The sequence below is a fragment of the Carcharodon carcharias genome, chromosome 15 (assembly GCF_017639515.1).
Source record: "Carcharodon carcharias isolate sCarCar2 chromosome 15, sCarCar2.pri, whole genome shotgun sequence".
NCBI classification, from domain to species: Eukaryota; Metazoa; Chordata; class Chondrichthyes; order Lamniformes; family Lamnidae; genus Carcharodon; species Carcharodon carcharias.
Genome location: NC_054481.1, coordinates 27,939,222 through 27,963,856, shown reverse-complemented (window position 1 = coordinate 27,963,856; position 24,635 = coordinate 27,939,222). Strand labels below are relative to the sequence as shown.

The 24,635-nt window shown below is 41.0% G+C and overlaps 2 protein-coding genes across 8 annotated transcripts in view; one reads left to right on the top strand and one right to left on the bottom strand.

Annotated features, from left to right (window-relative positions):
• Positions 1–1,945, top strand: part of slx4 (SLX4 structure-specific endonuclease subunit homolog (S. cerevisiae)) — a 32,642-nt gene extending 30,697 nt beyond the window's left edge. For all 5 annotated transcript variants that reach the window (XM_041206827.1, XM_041206832.1, XM_041206831.1 and 2 more), the window contains one exon: positions 541–1,945. In XM_041206827.1, the coding sequence (XP_041062761.1) occupies positions 541–910 (370 nt within the window). In that variant the 3' untranslated portion in view covers positions 911–1,945. The remainder of the gene's footprint in view (positions 1–540) is intronic.
• A 17,205-nt stretch (positions 1,946–19,150) lies between these two features.
• The window catches only part of rhot2 (ras homolog family member T2), a 44,210-nt gene continuing 38,725 nt past the window's right edge, over positions 19,151–24,635 (bottom strand). For all 3 annotated transcript variants that reach the window (XM_041206436.1, XM_041206438.1, XM_041206437.1), the window contains one exon: positions 19,151–23,796. In XM_041206436.1, the coding sequence (XP_041062370.1) occupies positions 23,679–23,796 (118 nt within the window). In that variant the 3' untranslated portion in view covers positions 19,151–23,678. The remainder of the gene's footprint in view (positions 23,797–24,635) is intronic.

Genomic DNA, 24,635 nt, shown 5'->3' with positions numbered 1-24,635 from the left:
CCACCACCCCCCCATTCTTTGAAACAACCAAGGAGTAGGTTTAGGTGACTAATGGGGGGAAAAATCATAGCAGATAATAAGCTATAATATTGTAAAGGAACGTTGCCTGTGTGCTGCTTCCCGTTGGTTACCTGGACTTGTTGCTAATCTGAGGAAAATACATGTCTCTGAAGGGCTAAGGTCCTACAAGACGCAGAAAATAACTTGAACACCTGCCCTAACTCTGTCAAAACATCATAACTGCAGCTTTGACATGTCAAGTTTGCTTTCAAAATCTGGAAATTCTACCTTGGTTGAATTTGCCATCATTACCAAACTGCTTCACATCAACAAACCATGCATTGCCTCTTTCCCATTACTAATTCATATCAGTCAATACTGGCCCTGGAAATTCACTGCAAATCACAGTGTAAATGAGTTTATCATGGGAAAACTGGCAACCTTCCTTACCAAGGCCATTTAAAAAAACAATTTTCATGATGGCAGTGTACTTACCTTGATTGTATGAACAAACCCTGTTCATCTTTCTCCCTCTTTCAGGCTGTTGGCCGGTGAGTTTGACAATATCTTTAGCACAGATTCGGACGATGAAGAGGATGATGGAATCACTCCATCACAGGCAGTAACCCGTGATGCAGATACAACAGAGGCCATACGACAGTATATTCGGTCAGACCCATCTCTGTACAGTAACATGCTGCAGTACAAGCCTTTTGAGCTGTCAGACCTCCACCAGCAGCTTAAGGAAAATGGGATAAAGGTTTCCAAGGGGAAATTGCTGGATTTTCTCGATGCTCACTGTATTACTTTTACCACAGCTAGAGCGAGGAAGGAGATGTTAAAGCGGAGAAAGCAGAGCGCTGATAAACGGCGTAAAGGAAAGCCGAGTCAGTGCCGCAGGAAGAAGTAAGTGCTGCTATTTCAGCGACTAAAACATTCCTCTTCTATAATAATAGTAGAAATGTAATATCCATCTAGTTTGGAACCCATCTTATTATGAGTGTGATTATACATTCGACCAAGAACACTTACCACATTGTATTTTAATTCAGGAGCTTTGATGCATCAGTGTTAACTGCTATAAAATGAGGAAATGTACCTCCTGTAGAATATTTCAATAACTGTAGCACTACTTCAGGACCATCATGAAAGCCAGCATTGTTGTAACAAGATTGTCATCATATCACAGAAAGGTGTGATCTTAATTGAAAGTTGAATGCATTGACTTTCAGACATGTTCTAGTCAACAGTCTGTACTTCACGTTTTAAATTATGTTGAAAGAAACAAACCATAAAATAAGGAGACTTGCTTGCAGAAGTGACGCTATTTTTGGATGTTATTGTTCAAACAACAAACTGGCAGTTTCTTTATCAGCGTGGCACTGGCCTCACTTCTGATTTCTGCTGGCTGGTCACTCTTTTGGCTCAGGTAGGAACATTGCAAGGAATTGCAAGCAACTTGACCTCAAAGGAATGCGAGAAGAAAGGGCCTTCTTCACTGGGACCAAGCAATTTAATCAAAAAACTTATCCCCTTGTGTTTGGTTCCCCTTTAATATCTCCTACCCGGGGGTGGTAGTCTAATTCAAAATAATGTATGTTTGTATATAATTGGGTAAGAAATTCTTAACTTTGTATATGTGTAATTGAAAAAAAAACTAGAATAGATTTTGTCTGTTGGATGTGTGTGCAATAAAAGTTACACTGGCTTTTTCTTATACCTGTCATAAAAAATGAGGCATTTGGATAATCAATGGCAGAGCTGAAATGGATATACTTTTCTCCAGACTGTTAATACATTTTGTGTGTTCCGTGTGCAATTATTAACAACTGCCAGTGTCCAATCTCTGCGATTAAGTGGACCAAGAGCTTCACTTAAATATAAATGTTATGTTATCAGAATTGTAACTGCTTTTTAAAAAAAAAATAAACAAATGCACTTTTAATCATTGTGACGTTTTCTATCCTTCATGAAACCCATGTCCCTGGAGTATAGGTAACTCCCATGAGGATAAAGCAGCCCTTTAAAATTAATAAAGCATCTCTTCACAATCTATCATGAAAGTTGGAACAAGGCAAGGCAACCTGAGTTGCTGGGTCTAGGGTCCAGAGTTGAAGCCCTTTCTCATTTAATACTAATTACTTATGAAAGTAATTAACATGCCTGACATAAAATTAAAAATGGTTTCCTATCTCAAAGCACAATGACATGATTTCAGTCATATTAATTTTAACCATTTCAAATGAGAACTTTAGGTTGAAATGAATTGAATTGTGTGACAATGAAGGAATGAAGAACAGTGAAGTGGATTATGTTTTTGTCGAGGTCACATGTTACTCGTACAATTGGCTTCTTGAGCTTTGGCAGTGGAGGGGGGCCAAGCGGGTCATTCGCTGGCTCACTCTATTTCTGTATTTATTCCATGAGCCCATTGTTCAGATTGCTTTCTCATACAATAAACAAGGATTGAACAAGAACAAACTTTTATTTCATGAATAAAATAGACACAGCTGGTTAACAGGTAAGATTAAAGTCTTTCCATTGCAGGATTTCCATTTATTAGGATGAAATAGCCTAGTTCTAGTTTTCTTTAAATCTATCCTGCCATAGAGTACAAGGTTTTACAAAAAGATTATACAGCAGAGTGTTGATGAATCTGGTAACCAATGGAGCATTAGAATCAGTTCCCACTCTGGCTAATTCCATGGGGTCCCACTTCACTATTCATTGGTTAACATGGAACAGGCCCTGACTTAGTGTCCTTAACTGCAATAGATTGGGTTAATTTGTCAAATATCCAAATTTATCAATCAAACCTAAACTACTTCCTTTTGAGAGAGAGACCCAAGATACTACAATTCCCAGTGGTGCAGAAAAAAGCTTTAATAGCATTTGTGGTTTTGATAGGGAAAGTTTCTCTTGTTGAGGGATTGGTAGAAATAAATCATCAAATTAATGGTTACCAGATTCATCAACACTGTGTTGTATAAGCTTTTTGTAAAACCTTGTACTCCATGGCAGGATAGATTTAAAGAAAACTAGAACTAGGCTATTTCATCCTAATAAATGGAAATACTGCAATGGAAAGACTCCAATCATCAAATTAACAATGCATGAGCAGAGAGGTTATAAGACATTTCCCTCGGAAGGGTCTTATTTGCAATTAGTTTATTGGGGTATTGCACTGTCATCTTAACTCTCCAAGATTGTCACTGACCTTGAATACCAGCAGAGTTTCTCAGAATTGTTGCTGTGATAGAAAGACCAGCTTTAAATTGAGAACCCATCCCATTTTAGCAACTATAATTTTAGGAATATCAATGTATGTAGTATGGAAATGAAGCATGGAGACAGCATGATTTATACCAATTATTGACTAATTGTTGATTATCTTCCTGGTGCATGGGCTGGGGAATGTGTGATCATTTTGAGATTGAAGATGTTTTGCCTGCTGATTGGAATCAAGCTGACCCTTCATGGCTGGCGAGGTGATCCGATTGCTGAGCTCAGCCAGGCAGATCTGCAGAATCCCAGGACACCAGGGATTGACTAGTTAGCTTGGCTCAGTATTGGTGTCTAGAGTTGTCAGTGGAAACTGAGGTTTTACCCATTCAGGTCCAATTGAGCAAGAAGCCAGAAGTCCATTAGTTCTCGGTGCTGGTAAGCTGTGCAGTGTGTGTTGGTTAAATTCCAGTGTTATTCATTTGTGGGTCCAAATCCAGGGTTCTACCAACCTGTAACTCAGCTCGCTGAAGCAGTGTGTCCTTGCGAGGCATCAGGCAAACAGAAATGCAATCAGTGTAGCTTTCTCCCCAGTTTGATTAGGAGACTCAGACACATTGACAAGATTTGATACACATCAGATACCTGGCTAACCACCATCTACTATGTTATAGTAGAGAAACGCATCAACGTGTCCATAATACGGACACTCATCATTATTTGGATGAATCTATGACCATTGAATCTACAAGAATTTGGATCATATTTCTTGTGATTTTCTGGGACTGTGTGTAATGTGATCCCTTTGAATAGCTCATTCATCAAAGTGTCTGTGTCCTGTGATAGAGTAACACATGGGGTCACTGTGTGGAACAGTGACAAGCCTGGCAATGGTTGTAGAAAATAGGTTAGTGCAAAAATAAATTCAAGTAAACAAATAGATAACTTCATGGGCTCAATATAAACATACTTTGGTTTGCTTGGTGTTATGTTGGGCAATTGACTGAGATGTGGGGTTAGGGAATTTGGATTGGAGAGATTGTATAAATGGAGAGCTTGGGATGGTGATTGTTTTGACAGCAATCCCCATTTTACCAGTTGGTTTTGAGGCAGTGTAAGTGGTTCTCATTCCTGGAAAGCAGGGGTTTCAAATATTTAAAAGTTGGAATCTGGTGATGTCATTGGTGCCTGGAAGCTATCTTAATCCCAAACTGTGCAATCAGCGTAAATTGGACACATCCAGGGCCGGAGGAGGCAGAGAAAGGAAATTCTTGACAGATTTTGAATGGTTTCCTTGTGGGCCAGGAGGAGTAGAATAAAACTAATATCTATTTCCATCTCCTTTCAGCCCAATGTTTAGTTTAGTGCAGTTACTGTTCCCATCTTTGTTCTAACCTGTGCTTCTATGCTGTCCTGGTCCCAAAGTGGGAAAGACATAGAACAGCAGGCTGACTGGAGATAATGCAGACAGAGAGGCTTGTCATTGCAAGCAGATCTGCCCTGTGACTGCTGGCAGTGCACTGACATCACTCCTGGATCTGCACATATATCAGGTCCTGTTAGAATTAAAGACATAAGAAATTAGACACCTGTATTCACCAAAACTCTCACTGGATTTTTAACAGGAAGAAATGCTGTTTTTTTTTGTTCCACTCATTAGAGAATGGAACAGTTGAAAGAGACAACAAAGAAAGAACTTGCATTTATATAGCCCATTTAATTACCACAGGACATCCCAAAGTGCTTTACAGCCAATTAAGTATTTTTGTAGTCACTTGTTTTAAGGAAATGTTTCAGCTAATTTGCAAACTGTAAACTCCCACAATCGGCAATTTGACAATGATCAGATAATCTATTTTGGTGATGTTAACTGAGGGATAAATACTGGGCAAGACAAGGGGAAAAAATCCTTGCTCTTCAAAATAGTACCATGGGATCTTTTACATACACCTAAGAGGGCGGACAGGGCCTGGGTTTATCAGCTGATCCAAAGTGTCAGCATGGGCTGATGGACTGCAGTGTCAGCATAGGTTGAATGCTCGTCTCTGAAATTGGGGCTTGAACCCAGAACTTCCTGACTCCAAGGTAAGAGCGCTACCCACTGAGCCAAGACTGATATTCAAGAACTGCCTTGCTAGTACCAGAACAGTTTATTATAGTATAGTTCATAGACAGTATAAATCTTTTAAAAAAACACACATTAACAGGCACTTCAAATTTGGTATGTTACAGTGGAAGGGATGCAATGAGGATCACTTGCAACCCGATGCCCAATGCAATCACTCAAAGATAAGGAATATCTTTCCAATAAATAAATTAATTAAATATCCCATTAAGAATAGAAAGTAACAATATTATTCTCGCTAAAGCACCTTTAACATCATTTTTATCAGAACTCTCTCTCTCTTTCTCTAACTGGCCATTTCCTGCTTGTCTTCTTGGCCAAAGCAGAGTTGAAAGCAAACATGTTGGTGTATGCATGTTGGATGGGGACAATTTGAAGTCATGGCCAAAGAGTGTGACCGTTCAATCCTGTTTCTAACCTGAGGTCCCACCCAATGGGTTCTTAATAAAACCAGCGGACGACGGAAACATTTGTGAAGACACGTTGCTGAACGAAGAAGATTTTGTATAGGTCAAGATGGAAAATCCTGATGCATAGCTGCTTGAAATGGACCTTTCCCTGCAACATTCGCAGTACTCTTATATTAAGCATCCCATTCCTACACTAACTACCCCATTACTTATCTGCCTCTATAGTAGATCCCATTTTCACTCGACTGCTAAGACACTAATATATCATATCCATTAAAAGCTGTTGAGGCTGGAGGTCAGTTGAAAATTTCAAAACTGAGATTGATAATTTTTTGTTAGGCAAGGAGATTAAAGGTTACAGAGCCAAAACAGATAAAATGGAGCTATGATACAGCTTAGCCATGATCTGATTGAATGGCCTCTTCCTACTCCTATGTATCTACCAAACAGTTAATTCTCATTTTCAGTTTGCGTTAGGTCAAGAAACACATCCCTCAACTCTTATGTAAAAGTCAATTCATAAACTCCCTACTATGCAACTCTAACCCATCGCTCTAGAACCGAGATCTGTACACATACAGGACCAAAGGGAATGCATGGACCTCAGCGGAGCAAAGAGAATGTAAAAGTGTCGTGAAACAAAGTGGAAGTGAATACATCAGTGTGCTTCTATTCTGTGCTGCTAAGCAGATGGAGTCTCCAGGCACGCAGCCACTTCAACCTCTGTTTGAAGATGCAGACTGAGGACAGAAAGTAAACACCAAACTTCAATCTCATGTAAATTAAAAATAAAATTCATTGTGTCATTTCTGTATATTCAAGAAACCTTGTTTTAAGAAATAGATATTCAATTAAACTAAATAAATAACCCCGTTATTGAGCATTAGATAACCCGCTTTTTAAAACATTCCTTCAGTGTCATTTCATCATCTTCCAACACCACAATCCATTTGCTGCTCCAGGGGTTTACAGTCAATCAGCTGTTGGATTTTCATCATTGCCAATCCCAACTGGACTCCTGGGATAATTTGCACAGAAATTACGACGTGGCCGATTATTCTATGATGGTTTTTATCCTCCACATGAGCAGCAGCCCTATTGAAGGACAGTTGTACAATTTATAATCTCCCTCTATCTACAGATGTGAGTGAGAGTGAACTCCAACTGGTTTCACTATAATGTATGGAACTAATCTCCCTCACTGTTAGAAAATTATTTGGAATAATATTATTCCACCAGGAAAAATAAGATCACAAAGTACAGAAACAAATTGTGATCTACTGTAGATGGAAACATGGAAGATTAATTTCCATTATTCCACTCTGGGCTTTCTATTGCAAACTCAATTCTTCCTTGGCTTAGACATTCACTCCATTGCTTTGCTGGAGTGCCATTTATAATGGTGGCTTTATTCACTTATTTCCTGCTGCCCTTTTACTCAGGTCCCTTTCAGTCTGGTTGGGAATTGGCTGTCTTCATTTGGGATCTTCCTTGGGGTCACTGGTGACTTTAGTGGCACCCAGCCAGAGTTGGTGCCAGTGCAGTAACTTTGGGATAGAAGGCTAATGGACAGAAAATCACAGGCTAGGAGGGTGCAATTCCATGACATTTTAACCATAATTTCACCAAGGCCAAATGCACCATCTCTGATCAGGTTTATTAGTATGATTTCTGGCCCCTCTCATTCCATTGTTCAAATTGTTGTCTAACAACTCAGGAATATCAATCAGATTGATCTGTCCTTCACTTTTTCACCTCACTTACTGATATCCATATCTCCCATAATTTACCAAGATTATAATCATCCTTTCAGATAAAACAACTTCAAATGGGTAGTTGTGATTTACTCACATTAGATGAATCTAGTGAGAGAAGCAAAGTCATGAGAGTGAAATGTGTTAAAATCAGCAAAGCGTCATAAAGAGAGATCACACAGAGAACCATCTCAACAGTAATCACAATTAAAGATCTCACCCACGCAAAAACATGAGCATCTTAAAATAATTCACAATTAGGTCACACAATACCATAACTAAATACATATTACAAAAAATACTTATGTCTGATATCATTTTTGACCATAAAATGCCCCGTGAGGAAATTATAGGGAAACAGTTTAATAACTTCATGTTAAAGACTCCCAACATCTTGCTTGTGAATGTAAGTCTATTGAAATTCAAAGGTAATTTTCAGTGGAGTAAAGAACTGATAATATTAGTCCCCATCTCATGACAAGTGTGAAGAAAGACAGAATCACTGTGAAGCAGACCAGGAGGAATGTGCAGCAGGTCAGCATCACTGTGAAGCAGACCAGGAGGAGCATGCAACAAGTCAGCATCACTGTGAAGCAGACCAGGAGGAGCATGCAGCAAGTCAGCACTGTGAAGCAGACCAGGAGAAGTGTGTAGCAGATCGGGATCACTGTGAAGCAGACCAGGAGGAACGTGCAGCAAATCAGCACTGTGAAGCAGACCGGGAGAAGTGTGTAGCAGATCCAGATCACTGTGAAGCAGACCAGGAGGAACGTGCAGCAAGTCAGCATCACTGTGAAGCAGACCAGGAGGAGCATGCAGCAAGTCAGCACTGTGAAGCAGACCAGGAGAAGTGTGTAGCAGATTGGGATCACTGTGAAGCAGACCGGGAGGAACGTGCAGCAAGTCAGCATCACTGTGAAGCAGACCAGGAGGAGCATGCAGCAAGTCAGCACTGTGAGGCAGACCGGGAGGAGTGTGTAGCAGATCGGGATCACTGTGAAGCAGACCAGGAGGAACGTGCAGCAAGTCAGCATCACTGTGAAACAGACCGGGAGAAGTGTATAGCAGATCGGGATCACTGTGAAGCACATTGGGAGTAGCAAGCAGCATCACTATGAAGCAGACCAGGAGGAGCATGCAGCAGATCATGAGCACTGTGAAGCAGATTAAGATTGCTGTAAAGCAGGCGGGGAAAGGTGTGCACCAGGTCGGGACCACTTAAGTGAGAGGGGGAAAAAAATCACTGTGATATCACAGGAAGGCTGAAAGTAGATTGGCTGGTGGGTCTTGTTTGCTTTTCTCCAAAGTTAGGAGTAGGGAAATTAAAAGTTTCATTTTTTTTATAAGGGTTAAGTAACTGAATGAAAGTGAAATATAAAAAGAAATTCTGAAATGCCATCATTGTTCAGCGATGGACTAAAACTATCATACATTTTTCTTGTGGGTAATTAGCAGTTGTATGGAAGTGTTACGATCCTAGCTGACATTAATAGTGGACAAGTCATATCCAGAGTGAAACCTGGCTTGATGGACCCTAACTTTTTTTTCTAGAAACTGGAAGAAAGTTACTGAACAAATTCGCAGGAGTCTGCTGATAAGCATTTAACACAAAGAATAAATTATTTATTAAAACAAGAAAAATGAACTATATTACACCAGACAAAAAGGTTGGAAAGATCTCAATACAAACACAAGATGATTCAAATTCACACCATTTCTTCACCCCAGCAATATCTTTATAGGTACAAAAACCAGTGAAGAGTTACCACTGGCTTGACACAAAGGCTTCTCACTTAGGATTGGCACAGTTGCAAACAGTTTTCTTCCAGTAAATTCCTCAGCATTCATTTGATGCTTCTCACCCAACTTGTATCTCTCCTGTGACACACAAAAACTGCACTCTAAACTCAGTTTCTTTAACTGCAGAGCAAACTAAAGAATTCCCTAAACTCAGTCTTCCAGTAGCATTATTACTAAACTGATCACTTTACTAAGTCCTTTGACTGATTTTTCAGTCAACTACTGTCCCAATAGCCTTGTAGTTTGTCTTCTCAGAGAGTTGAAAATCCCCGTCTTGTCTCTCTGATGCACATTGAAAACTCTCCCTCTCTCAACCTGTCTTTTTCTGTGTCTGTGTCACTAGATCACTGTTGCTAGGCAACAGTAAAGCTTTTCTATTTTATTTTCCAGAATCACTTAACTTTCAATCTCTTTTACCCATCTCTTTAACTTCAGGGGTTATAAAATCTCATTATAATGTATGTTTACAAACAAACCCAAAAGACCTGAAACCTTTTGGTCACAAGTCTATCCAGATTCCCAGGGACTAAGGTCCATAAACAAAACCTAAGTGAAACAGAAACCATTTTTACCTTTCTTTACACAAATATATTAAATTCAACTTAGAAATTATACATTGTTCATAACAGAAGTAACTGGATGAAATATTGTATATTTAAATGTTTGTAATTGTCTAGGAAAAGATTACTAAATAAAGATGCATTGAAAGTAAAGAAGCAGTTTCTAGGTATCCTACTTCAGGGTTAGTGATGCTTTTCATCTTGCAGTAATAACACTATCATTCAGAAAAAATTTGTAAGACCACCAGTTAAATTTCTGAAATGTTTGAGCCCATTCAGCAATGACTGAGGAATTAGAACACAGAGATCAGTGCTAATAAAACTCAAGTGGGGTTTCTATTCCTAGCAGCCGATCTGTTTTACAGCTGCAAGGTCAGAAATCTATCACCTAGTCAGTTTGTTAAATCCTGATTTGAGAGTTTATTCAACAGATAGTGGAACACAACAGTAACCGAGATTAATGAACGTGCCGTGTCCTTTTAAAACATAAGGATTCTCGAACACTCAATATTGAGCTATGAGTTTCCAGAAACCAGGGTGATTCAAGAAGATAAGCCCAGCAACCACAGGCCAGTCAGTTTAACTTCGGTGGTGGGGAAACTTCTAGAAACAATAATTCGGGACAAAATTAATAATCATATGGACAATAATAATACAAATAAAAGCAGAAAATGTTGGTAAAACTCAGCAGGTCTGGCAGCATCTGTGGAAAGAGAAACAGAGTTAATGTTTTAAGTCCGCATGATTCTGCTTCAGAGCTAAAAACATAAAGTCATATGGACAAATATGGCTTAATTAAGGAAAGCCAGCATAGATTTCTTAAGGGAAAATCATACTTGACTAACTCGCTGGAGTTTTTTCAAAAGGTAACAGAGAGGGTTGATGAGGTCTATGCTATTGCTGTAGTGACTTCCAAAAGGCATTTGGTACAGTGCCAAACAACAGGCTTATGAGCAAAGTTATAGCTCACAGCACAAAAGGGACAGTAGCAACACAGAAACAGAATTGATGGATTGACAAGAGATAGAGAGTAGTGGTTAATGGATGCTTTTCGTGCTGGAGGAAGGTTTGTGGTGGAGTTCCCCAGGGGTCGGTGTTTGGACTTTTGCTTTTCCTGAGATATTTTAATGACCTAGACCTTGGTGTACAGGGCACCATTTCAAAGTTTTTGGATGATACAAAACTTGGAAACATTGTGAACGGTGGGGAAGATAGTGTAGAACTTCAACAGGACATAGTCAAGTCGGTTGAATGGGTGAACAGGTGGCTGATAGAGTTCAATGCAGAGAAGTGTGAAGTGGTCCATTTTGATAGGAAGAACTGGAGAGACAATGGAAAATGAAGGGTACAACTCTAAAAGGGGTGGAGGAGCAGAGGGTCCTGGTGTACATGTGCATAAGTCATTGCAGGTGGCAGGAAAAGCTAACAGAGCAGTTAATATAGCATACAGTATGCTGGGCCTTATTAATAGGAGCATAAACTACAAGAGCAAAGAGATTCTGTTGAATTTGTATAAGTCACTAGTTTGGCCTCAGTATTGTGTCTAGTTCTGAGTGCCGCACTTTAGGATGTGAAGGCATTACAGGGGGTGCACAAAAGATTCATGAGGATGGTTCCGGGGATGAGGACCTTCAGTAATGAAGATGGATTGGGGAATTTATGTCTATTTTCCTTAGAGAAAAGAAGGTTGAGAGGAGATTTGGTAGAGGTATTCAAAATCATGAGGGGTCGGGACACAGTAGATAAGTAGAAACTATTCCCACTCTGTTCTAGGGAGGTGGTGGTATAGTGGTATTGTTGCTGGAGTAGTAATCTAGACACCTAGGCTAGTGTTCTGAGTTCAAACCCCACCATGGCAGATAGTGAAATTTGAATTCAATAAAAATCTAGAATTAAAGGTATAATGATTGTTGGAAAAACCCATCTGGTTCACTAATGCCCTTTAGGAAAAGGAAATCTGCCATCTTTGTCTGGCCTGTGACTCCAGACCCACAGCAATGTGGTTGATTCTTAGCTGCCTGCTAAAATAGCCTAGCAAGCCACTCAAGTTTCTTAAGGGCAATTAGGGATGGGCAATAAATGCTGGCCTAGGCAGTGACACATCCCATGAATGAATTTTTAAAAAGCTTGTGAAAGGATCAAGAAGAGAGCACAGATTTAAAGTAATCTGCTTCCTTTACGAAAGTGTTATGAATGGTTAAGGTCAGATGAAGAATATCTGAAAGGGAAGAATGTGCAGGGTTAGGGGAAGAAGGCAGGAGAATGGTATTAGGTGAGTTGCTCATTTGGAGAGCCTGTGCAGATACGATGGGCCAAATGGCCTCCTTCTGCGCTGTAATAAATCTGTGATTCCTTTGGGAATTATATCAAATTGAAGACAGATGACTTTGGAACCCAGGATTGGTCTCCATCACCTGGGTTTATTCCTACCCTTCTTGCTGCCATTGAGGTTTTCAAACACTGACTTATTCCCAGTGATGTTTAAGAAGTGAATAATCCTGAAGCTTTCAGGCACTTTCATACATTCTTAGGCGGACAGGGACAGAGAGCCTGAGCTTCAGCGGCAACAGGATGTCATTTCTTGGTGCAATTGCTGTTTGTAATTCTATCAACTGCAAGCAAGAAAGCCCCTCAACTGAATTAATTTCCAGCATGGTTCGTGCTTTTGTTACCTCTAGATTGGACTATTCCAATGCATTCCTGCCTCGGCTTCTATATTCTATCCTGCATTCAATGAGGTCATCCAAAACATTGCTGTCCCTGTTTTAACCCGCTGCTAGACCTGTTCACGAAACGCCCCTGTACTCGCTGAGCACATTGGCTCCCGGTAAAGAAACATCTTAGTTTTAAAATTTTCATCCTTGTTTTCAAACCCCACCATGGCCTAGTTCCTCCCCATCTCTGTAATCTCCTCCAGCCCCAAATCCTCCGAGATATCTGCACTTCTCTAATTCTGGCCTCTTTTACAATCCCAATTATAATAGCTCCACCATCGGTGGCTGTACCTCCAGTTGCCTAGGTCCAAAACTCTAGAATTCCCTCCCCCAATTCTCTGCTTCTTTATGTTTTCCTCCATTCAGATGCTCCTTAAAACCTACCTCTTTGACCAAACTGTTGGTCATCTGACCTAATATCTCTCATGGCTCAGTGTCATACTTTGTTTCATAATGCTCCTCTGAAGCACCTTGAGATGTTTTATTATGTTAAAGGCGCTTATATAAATATTTGTTGTTGTTCTGGTTCCTGGACTCTGAGAACTTTCTTGTTCTCCACACTTGGGAGCCCAAAGCTTTTTTTCCCACAATAATTACAGTCAACCTTCAAAACTGTGGAATTCACATTTGGGGTGAATTTTTTTTAATCTAAGCTAAATACTGAGATTATACCCATCAGGTATGTTGATGCTAGTTTTCATTAGTAAGTCTGTTTCCAACAGTAACCTCTGTTCAGCACTACTCACAACACACAAACCCAGTGTTTCATGGCACAGACCCTGCATTCAGTCTCTAAATACCGTTATTAAAGTCGAGCTTAGCTGCATGCTGAAAATACGAACAACTCTACCAGTCACTTCAACAACAACTTGAGCCATTAATGTGGTAATAGGTCCCAATGTTTACAGGAGCGGTGATTTAGCAATTTGACATACAACAGGTTTTTTAGAGTAACTACCTGCACCTGCCTCTGAAAAACACTTCCATTTCTATGGCACCTTTCACAACTTCAGCAGCTCACAAATCACTTCACGGCCAATCAAGTTTCAAAATGTAGTCACTGTTGTAATGTAGGAAACACGGCAGCTGCATTTACACACAGCGAGCTCCCACAAATAGCAATGTAATAATCACCAGACAAATCTGCTCCAGTGATGTGGTTTCAGGGATAAATATTGGTCCCAGGACCTACTGAGGAGACTTATCAGTTAAAACAGGATTTGTTGCTCAGTAAATTTACTCAGTAAAGCATGGGATCCACACTTGGCTCCAGGCTAATCCAAGTTTTGGGCCGAATTAACCAATCTCTGGCAGAATGGTGGGTGAGCGCAGGGACAGGGAGTAATTAGACAAACATACAAATTAGGAGCAGGAGTAAGCCATTCAGCCCCTCAAGCCTGCTCCACCAGTCAATAAGATCATGGCTGATCTGATTGTGACCTCAACTTCACATTCTGCCTGCTCCGATAACCTTTGACTCCCTTGTTAATCAAGAATCTATCTATCTACACCTTAAAATTGTTCAATGACCCTACCTCCACTGCTCTCTGGGAGAGAGTTCCAAAGACCTAAGACCCTCAAAGATCACAATTGATGTCATTCTACATACACTAGTATATCACAGAGCACAGAATCAGAACAAAGATTCCAATTCATATGCAATCTTTCCACATAATTTGTCAAATATTTATTAGATTAAATTTTATTCTCAGTTCTGTCTTAAATGGGAGACCTCTTATTTTTAAACTGTGTCCCCTGGCTCTAGTCTCTCCCACAAGGGGAAACATCCTTTCAGTATCCATACTGTCAAATCCCCTCAGGATCTTATGTGTTTTGGTAAGATCGCTTCTCATTCTTCTGAACTCCAATAGATACAGGCCCAGTCTGTCCAACCTTTCCTCATAAGATAACCCCTGACCCCAGGAATCAGTCGATTAACTAGTGTTCACACTCCAGCCCTTCCTGGAGACAAGTGGTATTGAGCAAAAACAGATCAAGCTCGGCTGTGATGCCGCTTGTGGTGGAACATTCATTGTTAAACTTACAGAAATATAACTACTTGGGAATGTTTTAATAGTAATAGAAAATACACTAATAAAAAGCAGAGAATAGAGGAAAAGTGCCCCATAATATTTAATATATAATTGTAAGAATTTAAATATAAATAAATATACCCTGAAATATTTTAATCCTAAAAATATTTTGTACTTTGTGTTTAAAGATGTACTTCTAAATATTTAATACATACCAAAAATATTTAATATATACCCTGTAATAATGTCTCCATATATTCAATTTATAATCCACTATATTAAAATATTTTGATAATATTTAATAAAGACACATTAAATAGTTAATCTTCAGTTTCCTGAGAAACTATTGTACCAATTCTCTCAACTTCTTGTACATATTGTACATTAAACAGAGCCCCTGCGCACAATCACAATTGATGTCATTCTACATACACTAGTATATCACAGAGCACAGAATCAGAACAAAGATTCCAATTCATATGCAATCTTTCCACATAATTTGTCAAATATTTATTAGATTAAATTTTATGTTTTCAAACAATTGCCTCATTATACAGAATAACACTAAGCTCTTGCTTACTAATAGATTGTTTTTCAGTAACATAGATTATCAAGTATTGCTTTCATTATTCTGGCATAATGTTCAACTTTTCCTATGTCTGTCACTGTGTGGATTCCTGTCCAGGTCCCTATCCCTATGTCCCCCTGTCCGGGTCCCTGTCCTCCTATCAGTGTGTGCCGGTCCCTGTCCGCCTGTCAGTGTGTGCAGGTCCTTGTCCCTCTATCACTGTGTGCGGGTTCCTGTCTGTGCGACCTCTGCCCGTGTGTGGATCCCTGTCCTTGTCACTGTATACGGGTCCTTGTCCCACCATCACTGTGTATGGGCTCCTGCCCTTGTGTGCGGATCCCTGTCCCCTGTGTATGGATTCCTGTCCCTGTCACTGTGTGTGGATTCCCATCCCCCGTCACTGTGTGCAGATTCCTGTCTACTTTACCCAGTTCTTGATGAATTACTCAGCAGAGTCTGTCTCCTCTTTTCTAGAAAGTTGACTTTTTATTCATGACCTAAACAGATGTCATTTTCCCAAAATCCTGTTAGAAGTAGTTACAGTGTGTCTGTCACAGGGATCGATCTCTAACCCACGCTCTGTGAAACTCTTGAGTTGTCTGCTTGTATACCAAACCTCTCTGATTTTCCCTTGATCTTGGCTCAGCTGCTACCAGATCCAGGTTAAGAAAGTGAAGTGTTAACTTGCTCGGGATGACACCTCTGGACTTTGTACCTTGTTTGTTGGATGTGTCAAAAAAAAAAATCTGTATGCAGGTCACAATGGCACAGAAATCCCATGCTCCTCAGATGATGAAGTGAAATGATCCTCGAAGGAAAGAATAAGAAGTGTACAGAACAGGAAGAGTATCAGAAATAAACTGACTGTTCTCATTCTTGCATTCAAATCCCTTCACAGCCTCTCCCCTCTCTATCTCTGAAATGTTCTCCAGCCCCACAGCCCTCTGAGATCCCTGTGCTCCTCCAATTCTGGAGCTTCACTGGTTTTAATTGGTGGCTGTACCTTCAGTGACCTTGGTCCTAAGTTTTACAATTCCCTGCCAAAACCCCTCTACCTTGCTTTCCTCCTTAAAGGCACTCCTTAAAACAAAGTTTTTGATCATCTGTCCTAATATCTCATGCAGCTCGGTGACGAATTTTGTTTTGTAATGCTCGTGTGAAGCACCTTGAGACAACTTACCATAAGATGTCATATCAATGTTAAGTTGCTGTTGCCACCAGATATTTTTATCTCTTGTAATTCATTAAACATTTCTGTAAAGCAGACATATTATAAAGGATTCTCTCCCTGTTTTATGTTTTAGACTCAATCCAAAATTTGTATCTAAAGTGTAAATGTGGCTCTCCCACTGGCTCAATTAGTAAAGCTCGCGTGTAACTGGACACAATGGATTGAACGGCCTCCTTCTGTGCTGTGAGTTTCAATGCCCTTTCTCTCTGGACGCCACGAGCAGAAGGGCTCACACTTGTGGATGCCAAAAGGTGGGTCGGGGTGGGAGAAACTAAAGTTAAAAGGTAGAACTGGCGTGACTAGCAAAATGGCAGAGCTGGTGCAAAATGAATTGCTCCTGTTCCTTCTCTGTGGAGAATTCACTAATCTCAACTGGGGGTTAGGAGTGGTTCCACAATTGGCCCAGGGACTCATTGATTGGTCGGCTCACCAAATCTCCATGGTGTGTGTGTGGGGACACGAGATAAAGACAGCACACGTTCTATTCCAGTAAATTTCATTGAGTTTACAGCACAGAAACAAGCCATTCAGCCCAACTGATCTTATGCTGGTGTTTATGCAACCACCCTACTTCATGTCAGCCCCTAAAATCACCGGGGGGGGGTGCAGTGTGTGTGTGTGAGGATGTTAAACTCTGGGTTTATTTAAAATTCTGTGTCACAGGCTGTATTCCAATGGTTAAACGTGTAAGGCACCTACTATTTACAGTGCCTGCCTAGATTAGTTTTATAGTCATTAAAGCAGTTTAATGTTTAACCTGCATGAAAAGCAGAAATCAAAAATGCCCTGCAGTTTTGGGAACAAAGGTCAGGACTATTTGCCCTTCACTCCCACTTTCTACTGCATGATCAGCATTGGCACCCAACATCAAAAGCTCCAGTTCTGTCGAAGGGTCATGAGGACTCGAAACGTCAACTCTTTTCTTCTCCGCCGATGCTGCCAGACCTGCTGAGTTTTTCCAGGTAATTCTGTTTTTGTATCAAAAGCTCCTTAATCCCTTCACATGCATGGTAAAATCGGGCAAAGACAGCACAGTTTCATCAAGGGGACGTCATGCCTGACAAACCTGTTAGAATTCTTTGAGGAGGTAATGAGTAGGTTAGACAAAGGAGAGCCAATGGATGTTATCTACTTGGACTTCCAGAAGGCCTTTGACAAGGTGCCGCACAGGAGGCTGCTCAGTAAGATAAGAGCCCATGGTGTTAGGGGCAAGGTACTAGCATGGATAGAAGATTGGCTGTCTGGCAGGAGGCAGAGAGTGGGGATAAGGGGGTCCTTCTCAGGATGGCGGCCGGTGACAAGTGGAGTTCTGCAGGGGTCAGTGTTGGGACCACAACTTTTCACTTTATACATTAATGATCTAGATGAAGGAACTGAGGGCATCCTGGCTAAGTTTGCAGATGATACAAAGATAGGTGGAGGGACAGGTAGTGTTGAGGAGGCGGGGAGGCTACAGAAAGATTTGGACAGGTTAGGAGAATGGGCAAAGAAGTGGCAGATGGAATACAACATGGGCAAGTGTGAGGTCATGCACTTTGGTAGGAAGAATAGGGGAATAGACTATTTTCTAAATGGAGAGAGAATTCAGAAATCTGGAGTGCAAAGGGACTTGGGAGTCCTAGTCCAGGATTCTCTTAAGGTTAACTTGCAGGTTGAGTCGGTAGTTAGGAAGGCAAATGCAATGTTGGCATTTATTTCGAGAGGACTAGAATATAAAAGCAGGGATGTGCTGCTGAGGCTTTATAAGGCTCTGGTCAGACCACATTTAGAATATTGTGAGCAATTTTGGGCCCTGTATCTCAGGAAGGATGTGCTGGCCCTGGAGAGGGTCCAGAAGAGGTTCACGAGAATGATCCCAGGAATGAAAGGCTTAACATATGAGGAACGTTTGAGGACTCTGGGTCTATACTCGATGGAGTTTAGAAGGATGAGGGGGGATCTGATCGAAACTTACAGAATACTGAAAGGCCTGGATAGAGTGGACGTGGGGAAGATGTTTCCATTAGTAGGAGAGACTAGGACCCGAAGGCACAGCCTTAGAGTAAAGGGAAGATCTTTTGGAACAGAGATGAGGAGAAACTTCTTTGGCCAGAGAGTGGTGAATCTATGGAATTCATTGCCAGAGAAGGCTGTGGAGGCCAGGTCATTGAGTGTATTTAAGACCGAGATAGATAGGTTCTTGATTGGTAAGGGGATCAAAGGTTACAGGGAGAAGGCGGGAAAATGGGGTTGAGAAACAAATGAGCCATGATTGAATGGCAGAGCAGACTCGATGGGCCAAATGGCCTAATTTGTGCTCCTTTGTTTTATGGTCTTATGAACTCTTTTTTTATTGGAGAACTAAGATGAAGGGACGAGCTCACACAATGCAGGTAACCATATTATACATATATATTTACTGGAAATCTACCATCATTCAGTGGCCAAGAAAAGTAAACCAGCCAGAACAATCAAAAATACACACACACTCTGATTTTCATCTTACAACTTTACCAACAAACACACTGAAAGGTTAAAGTTCACATCCATATGCTGTGTGAATGAAGCTCGAGATTACAGGCCACACATGGTGTCTGTTGCTCAATCATTATTCACTGATCAGGAATGCAAATGACCACATCTGGATTCCCAATCAGCCCTCATGTGATCAGTAGCTCACATCCTGGATAACACTGCATTAAATTCATTTGCATTGTTCAAAATAATCATGTAGAAACATAGTCCAACACAAAATCAAATGCAAAATCTGAAAATATATTTATCTTTTCATTAAAGGAAAGGTACAGACTTTCTCATTTAAAATTCACAAGAATAGAACAATTTCTGTTTACTGACTCAAAGAATTTTACTACAAGACAATTTTTAGACAAACAGGAGCAAAGTAAATTCCAGTTCCACAGTTAACAAGCACAACGATCTGAAGATGTGATTAATGGTTTACCTCTGTCTGTTGCCTTTTCAAATTAGGTCTTATTCTGCCCTCTTTTCCTTCTTTATAAACTGAAAACTGCAGCACAATGTACGCAATGGGTGGCTGCAATCAAATTAGAAAACTTGCAAATCCGGATAGCTTGGTGAGTTGCAGCGACTGGGAAGGTGTCAGGTTCAATCTCTGGCCCCTGTTGAGGTAACTGATGTTAGGTGGGGAAAGCAACTAGGGACCAGTAATTGGCCTCTGACAATGAGTAAGGTGGGGAAAGAGACTCCAGCATATTGATCAGGAAACCTGTCATACCTGCAGCTTTCCCACTGGGGTTAAATAGTCTGCTACCCTCACTATCAAGACCCACATGTGACTAAAGATCACTTGACCAAGGCACCTGAGGACAACTGGTACCAGGAGAGAAGGGGAGAATGCAGACCAAATTCAATAGGGATGCAAAAGGCACCTACAAATGAAAGGGGCCGCATCAAAATCTCCTTAGCTGCTGATATTGGTCAGAACCATTCAATGATGGGTCATGCAATGGCCAAACAGGAGCTCGAGACAAAACCCAATGCGTACATTGACATAACAGGCTGACATGCAAACATACATTTCACATGGACTGAACAGGATTAAACGACTGGGAAACTGGCAAAAAAAGAGTTGGGAGGGCTTGGCCTTTTGGGAGTGTTAGCTCTTAGCTCCTTTGAGCTAGACGCTCACTCTGGATGATTCTACTGTTGTTATGCCCACGACTGTAGTTTGGGGAATGGGAGAAAACAGCTGGCACTGCAATCAAGACAATTTTTTTTTAAGCTGCACAGCAGAAAGCACTCACAATCCATCCTTCCCCTTGAGAGCAGCAAATCAGACAGACAAATGGCACGGTCCAAAGGAATGCTTGTGGTTCATCACATTGTGTTCCTGATCTTAGGTGCAGCAATGTGGAGTGGCAGTGAAGGAGGAGTCATTTGGAAGCAATTCTCAATAATTCCAGCCAACTGAGTCAGAGCAGCAATGGAGCTTGGAGACACAGTTACCCGGTTTGAATATACTCCTGCCAAATTATTGGATGCTTTGGATCCAGAGAAAAAGTGGTAAAAATAACTAGTGGGAGGAAGAAGCAGAAATAAATTTACCATTTAAAAATACAAAAATCAAAGCAGAAAGCACAGGAAAAGGAGAAATTTTCAGGGCTGTTGGGAAACAGCAAGGGAGTAGGAGGATGGTTTTAAGAGCTGGAACAGACACGATGAGCTGAATAGTTTCCTGTTGTGCTGGATCATGCAATCTCACTCCGCTTTGTAGATAGAAGAGTGCAAAGGTAATGAGAATTTGTATATTTTAGACCGTGTTCTCAGGGTCTGTTCTGCTAAATTTAATCATGTCCAACAAAAACAACAATCCCTTTTCAAAACTGACACCTAAATGCCATTGGAATACAAATGAGGAATAGAACAGACCTAAGAGTGATCCGCCATTCAGGTACATTCTTGAACGAGTTTGGGTATTGGAACAAATGCAATGCTATTCTGCATGAGAGTTCAACTGCTTTACAGGAGCTATATTTTCCATCACCTGAGCAAGCGTGAAGTCACATCTTATTCTATTTAAACAAAGCGGAGTGATAGCTTCTCCTCCAGTATCAACAGTCCTGTCTTGTATTGAAACCCTTGGACCCAATTTAATTTCTTGCCAGCAAAGAAATTCAAGCTGGTAAATATCCCTTAGGGATATAGAATTTACAACATTGAACCAGAACATTCAGCTAAACTGGTCTACGCTGGTGTTTATGCTCTGCATGGGCTATAACTAGATGATGTCAGCACAATAACATCTTGATGCTGTTCAAGTGATGCCCTTCTGGAGCTATAGCACTGGAACCTAACTGCGACGTCCCAGGATATTTTTGGTGCCGCAAACAAACTGCAAGAGGTTGGTAGGATGACACCAGGCATTAAATGAGCAAATGTACAAGAGCTGCTCATTATTTCTCACAATACAAAGGAAATGTCACTTTTAATCAATTGTCAGGGCTGTTCTTGGCTGAGGCAGTGACTCCAATTGACAGCTGCTGCACCAGAAATGGAAATTGAAAGGTTGTGTTTTCCATGTTGGGGCTAAGGCACGTCGGTAGCACAGAATAGATGGTTTGACATAGAAGATGCTAAGAGAGTCTAGAACTAAGGGTCAGACTCAGAATAAGGAGCTGGTATTTAGGACTGAGATGAGCAAACATTTCTTCACTCAAAGGGCTGTGAATCTTTGGAATTCTCTACCCTAGAACATGTTCAGTCGATGATCATATTCAAGACTGAGATTGATAGAGTTTTGGGCACTAAGGGAATCAAGAAATATGGGGATGGGGATAGGGACCAAAAGTGGAACTGAGGTAAAGATCAGCCATTATCATGTGGAATGGTTTAGGGGGCTCAAGGGACTAAATGGTTTACTCCAGCACCAATTTCTTATTCTCTGATAGAAAGCACTTGAAATGGGAATGTGTCCCATTCACCAGCATTCATATTCCTCATGTTATAAGCTCAAACATTAAACACTTTACAAGGTTAGGCACAAGGCTTCACAGAGCTGGTGAGCTAATAGCCACTCTGCCCTTTAAAGGTTAGTAGGAAGACAGAGAATGGATGAGGGATGGGAGTGGATTTTAAGTCCCAGAAATACTCTCTCTGCGTATCACGTTTATGACTATTTTATATTAGTACGCTTTTAATCAAAAATGTACATCATAGGACAGTTAAATATGGAACACTGCATTTAAAAAAAATACTACTTTTTACCAAAAGGAACTCTATCATTAACTCACACTACAAATATGATCCAGTGCATTGGATCTCAAAGCTGATGAGACAGGCCTGTGACCAATGATGATAAGGACACTGGGCGTGTCACCTCCACCAGTCACATAATGGCAAAAATACAAAGCCAAGTGATTTCAGAGCTAAAGGTGGGTAAATGAATTTGAGATACAGATCAGCCATGAGCTGACTGAATGGTGGAACAGGCTGGAGGGGATGAATGGCCTCCTCCTGTTCCTAACATCATGTCCCAAAACAGGAATTATGATTAGGATTTCAACACAGGGAGTGAGGAACTTGGAAAAATCAACAATTAAGGACATGTTAATGTAAGTGAGATTTGAATCTTCATCAAGTTCAGGAAAGGCCACTTAGAACTATTGAAAACAAGTGATTAAAGAAAGAGCTGCATGCTCAGGACATGTCAAGGCAGATAATATTCAATAAGTTACTTTTTTTTTGAAGTGTAGTTACTGTTGTTGTGTAGTTAAACACTGCAGGCAATTATACATTAAGTGCATCATTTCCCTGATGGGTGAGTTTGTGATATAACCTTGTACCTGTTTATCCAAAGGTGAGATTTTACAGAGATCATGAGAATCAAAATTGTAAAGATATTTGGTGCAGTTTCAGAAGCAGGTTGCTATGGGTATACTTGTACCCTCTCTTCTACAAAGAGAGAGGCACTAACTAGACTACACCGACAAAGCACAGGCCTTTGTAGAATCCAAATTTCCGTTACTTTACTCAGCCAGAGCCTGCAGAGATGATAGGAGGTTATGGTCTCTGCACCAATAATTTCTAAAAGTACGATGAAATACTCTGGGGTATTCTTTTCCTTATATGAAAAAATACATCAGTGCATCGAGTTGCAAACTCTGGTATAAAAATATTGTGAGAAACTGTTTCTCGTATCTTTACTGATGTACCCTGGTTTTTGCTCACCCGATTATTCCACAGAACAGAGGGGTTTTACTTTACAATCAAGTAGCATGTTGTAAGAGGCTGACACTAAAATTTGTCGCCAGGAAAATGTGCCACTTGCAGTTTAACCAGGGCTTTGCTGGTGAACATGATAAGCTGCTTAGTGGAGTAGAGGAACAATAAGCCCCGAAGAACCAGGAGGTAGCAAAAGGACAGGATATGTTGACCAAATATCGAGATGAGAAGGTGCAGAGCTAAACACACATTGGTAGTAGCTGCCAACGGGGTAGTTGGAATAAGTTAAGCAACTTTGCACAGCTCAGACTGGTCAAGTCTCCTGTCCAGTAGGTACTTTAACAGTTATAGAGAGAAAAGCCCATTCCTACATGTCTTGTCAAAATACTTGGGCACGAGCTCCTTATTCAGTTCTTTCAACATTAAAGCTGATTGCTTCTCCTCCCTGTACCCCGACCCAAATCCCAAATATAGCTGTGAGTAAAATCCCACAGGATGGCAAATCAGTGCTCACTCCCCCAACACTGTTGAGCTCCACCTCTAGGACACCGTTCACTTTGTGCTGACCAGCTGTCTCCTGCTATTTCTGCCTGGCCAGTGCTTTATAGATGCCGAGTCCCAAGAAGGCAACAATGGTGGCTCCAAATGTGATTCTTAGCCAGAAGGATGTGATGCTGAGCTCTGCATCATTCAGGTCACTGCAGGAAACGTAAAAGAGAGAGAGAGGTCAGTGAGGATAAATGAGAGAGCTGTGGGCCCCAGCTGTTGCTATGCAAAGGGACCAAGGTTACAGCATGTGAATATGAAAACGGAATGTGATCATCACATGAAAATCATCAATGCAAATGCATGTTTCCTGGGGGCGGGGAACTCAATAACCTTCATTTCCAGGCCATGAGATGGTGCCCAACTCATGGAAAACTCTATGGGAAGATTGGTCTCTGGGAGAACTTGCTTACGTACTGCAACCATGGCTCCTGCAGAGTGCCCCTTACCATCTCTCCAAAACACAGCTACTATGAGGCACTGAGCAGATAGTTGCAGTACTTCCAATGCAACTGCAAAGTGGTCACATTGTCCAGGCACACACACACACACCCCCCCCAACCCCCATCCCACACTGGTATTGACCGAAACCTTACTGAGTGGATTCTTCAGATCTCAGTGACTGGTGAACACAATCAAGCTCAGGAGCCCAGTGAGTTCTGAATCCCAAAGTGATACAACAATGTGAGGTCTATAAAACGAAGAAGGGAACAGACTGTACTTGAGTTGACAGTTTCTTCCAACCAGGGGTCACAATCTCAAGTTATTTAAGGCCAGATCAAGGTTAGAGGTTCAGGAGGTGGTCCTTTTCCCAGTGGATAGTGGATTTCTGAAACAGGCTGGCAGCTCGCGTGTGGATGCGGAATCACAGAATTCCTTCAAATGAGAGCTGGAGCCGTTTCTGGTTGGGGGAGGTGACCTTGTTCAAGAAGCAGGTACTTCAATCAGGGCTAGAATGGACAACCGATCTACTTCTACCAAATACTCAACC